A 2,222-nucleotide genomic window follows, 5' to 3' on the forward strand; every position below is an offset into this window, starting at 1 on the left:
TCCCTGAGGACGAATCAACCACTCACAGTAATGGGTAGACCAGTTGCACCGGCAACCACACCGGTACTGCGTCTGCGTCATGGCTGACGGTTCCACACTATTGTTCCGATTGTGTCGGACTCAGATAACGAGGAAGGCATACAACCACAATTGGAAGCATCTGACTCGGCAGAGGAAGATAGACTGAATTAATATGAACAGCCTCGCCGATACCCCATACAGCAGCGACAACTCGGAGAATTCTGCATCAAATTGGACATTCCCTTCTTCGATGGGCGCTTGCACATCGAAGTCTATTTGGATTGGGAGCGTGACGTTGAAGCATTCTTTGACTACATGGAGATAGCACCGGAGAAGCAAGTCAAATACGTCACGTGTCGTCTTAAAGGCGGGGCGGGGGCATGGTGGATGCAACTCCTACAGTCCAGACGGCGAGAAGGAAAGGGGAATATCACTAGTTGGTATCGGATGAAACAGTTGTTGAGGGGACACTTCTTACCCACCGATTTCGAGCAGATGTTATATGTGCAATACCAACATTGCACTCAAGGCACTCGGACCGTTAGCGAATACACGGAGGAGTTTATCCGTCTGAGTGCCCGGAATAATTTGAATGAATTCGAGACGCAGCTTGTGGCACGATACATTGGTGGCCTTAAGGAAACTATACATGATGAACTTGAACTGAACTCAGTTTGGACCCTTTCACAAGCGGTCAATTACGCCCTCAAAGTTGAGATTCAGCTTAACCGCCATCCGAGAAGTGGCAATGCTCGACGATACACTGCGGAGCCTAGCGGGGAGATGAGCAAATTACCTGCGGTTGGTGGAAATAAGGCCGCAACTCCATCTATGGGAGGATCTGGGATCTTAGGCGCTGAGCCTAAACCTCCTGTTATCAACCGCCAGAGGACTCCTACGAGGGATAATAATCCGTATGAGAAACCAGTAACCTTGAAATGCTATCGTTGCTTCTAACCGGGACACAAGTCCAATGACTGTCCAAATCAGCGGCAAGTGCAGCTGCTTGAAGGGGAACAAGATGACGAAGACCATGGCGCCGAGTAGGTGAATGAGCAAGATTTTGAGGATCTCCAAGCCGATGAAGGTGAGCCAATCGCTTGTGTCATGGAAAAGCTTCTGATAGCGCCTCGCCAGACGTGTATTTATCAAAGGCATGCCATCTTTCGTACCCGTTGAACTATTGGTGGCAGTGTCTATGATTTACTCATTGACAGTGGGTGCACTGAGAATAACATTTCTCGGTTGGTGGTGCAAAAGCTACACCTCAAAATGACGTGCAATCCACATCCCTACAAGATAAGTTGGGTGAAGAAAGGTGTGGAGATAGCTGTGTCCGAAATGTGCCGAGTGACTTTCTCAATCGGAAAAAGTTATGTATGTGAAGTTTTATGTGATGTTCTGGATATGGACATTTTCCATTTAATATTGGGGTGTCCATGGCAATTTGACGCGGGAGCGATCTATGACGGATGTGCAAATACATATACGTTCGAGTGGAAGCAGCGCAAAATTCGGTTCATACCCCATTCCACTGGTGATGGTGATAAGGAGTTGCCCGACAAATCGACAATGTTTATGGTCACTGGCCATAAAATTATAGATTCCTGGAAGGAATCATCGTGGATGCTAGCACTGGATGCATCAGCCACCCATACGGATGAGGTGTGCGTAGAAATTCCCACTGCCGTTCGAGACATTATTCAGTGTTACAAGGAAGTCTGGCCCGCCGCACTACCAAACGAGCTTCCCCCGTTACGAAATCTGCAGCACCAAATCAATTTCCAACCGGGTGCCAATCTTCCAAATCTGCCACACTATAAAATGAGCCCCCGAGAACACGAGATACTACGAGGCATCGTGGAAGAGCCGCTTCAAAAATAATTGATTCAACCCAGTCTCAGTCCGTGTGTTGTCCCGGCGCTACTCGTACCCAAGAAGGATGGTAGTTGGCGTATGTGTGTTGATAGTCGAGCTATCAACAAGATCACCACGAAATACTATTTTTCGGTGCCTTGTCTCAAAGATATGTTGGATAAGCTTGCAGGCGCTACCCTCTTCTCGAAGCTGGATCTTAGGAGCGGGTATCATCAGATCCGCATTCGTCCAGGAGATGAATGGAAGACAACATTCAAGACCAGAGATGGATTATTTGAGTGGCGAGTGATGCCATTCGGACTTTGCAATGCTTTGACGACGTT

General features: G+C 48.0%; 1 protein-coding gene across 1 annotated transcript; it reads left to right on the forward strand.

The window, feature by feature from the left end:
- Positions 1-1,293: 1,293 nt before the first annotated feature.
- On the forward strand, positions 1,294-1,905 carry LOC110106223. The gene has a single exon (XM_020836024.1). It carries the CDS (start codon positions 1,294-1,296, stop codon positions 1,903-1,905), a length of 612 nt encoding a protein of 203 aa, XP_020691683.1.
- The last annotated feature ends 317 nt before the right edge of the window (positions 1,906-2,222 follow it).

This window comes from Dendrobium catenatum, unplaced genomic scaffold, assembly GCF_001605985.2.
Source record: "Dendrobium catenatum unplaced genomic scaffold, ASM160598v2 fragScaff_scaffold_390, whole genome shotgun sequence".
Classification (NCBI taxonomy): domain Eukaryota; kingdom Viridiplantae; phylum Streptophyta; class Magnoliopsida; order Asparagales; family Orchidaceae; genus Dendrobium; species Dendrobium catenatum.

Bases quoted from the DNA above. Each gene is read 5' to 3' on its own strand.
- LOC110106223 (XM_020836024.1), top strand. From the start codon at position 1,294: ATGACGTGCAATCCACATCCCTACAAGATAAGTTGGGTGAAGAAAGGT.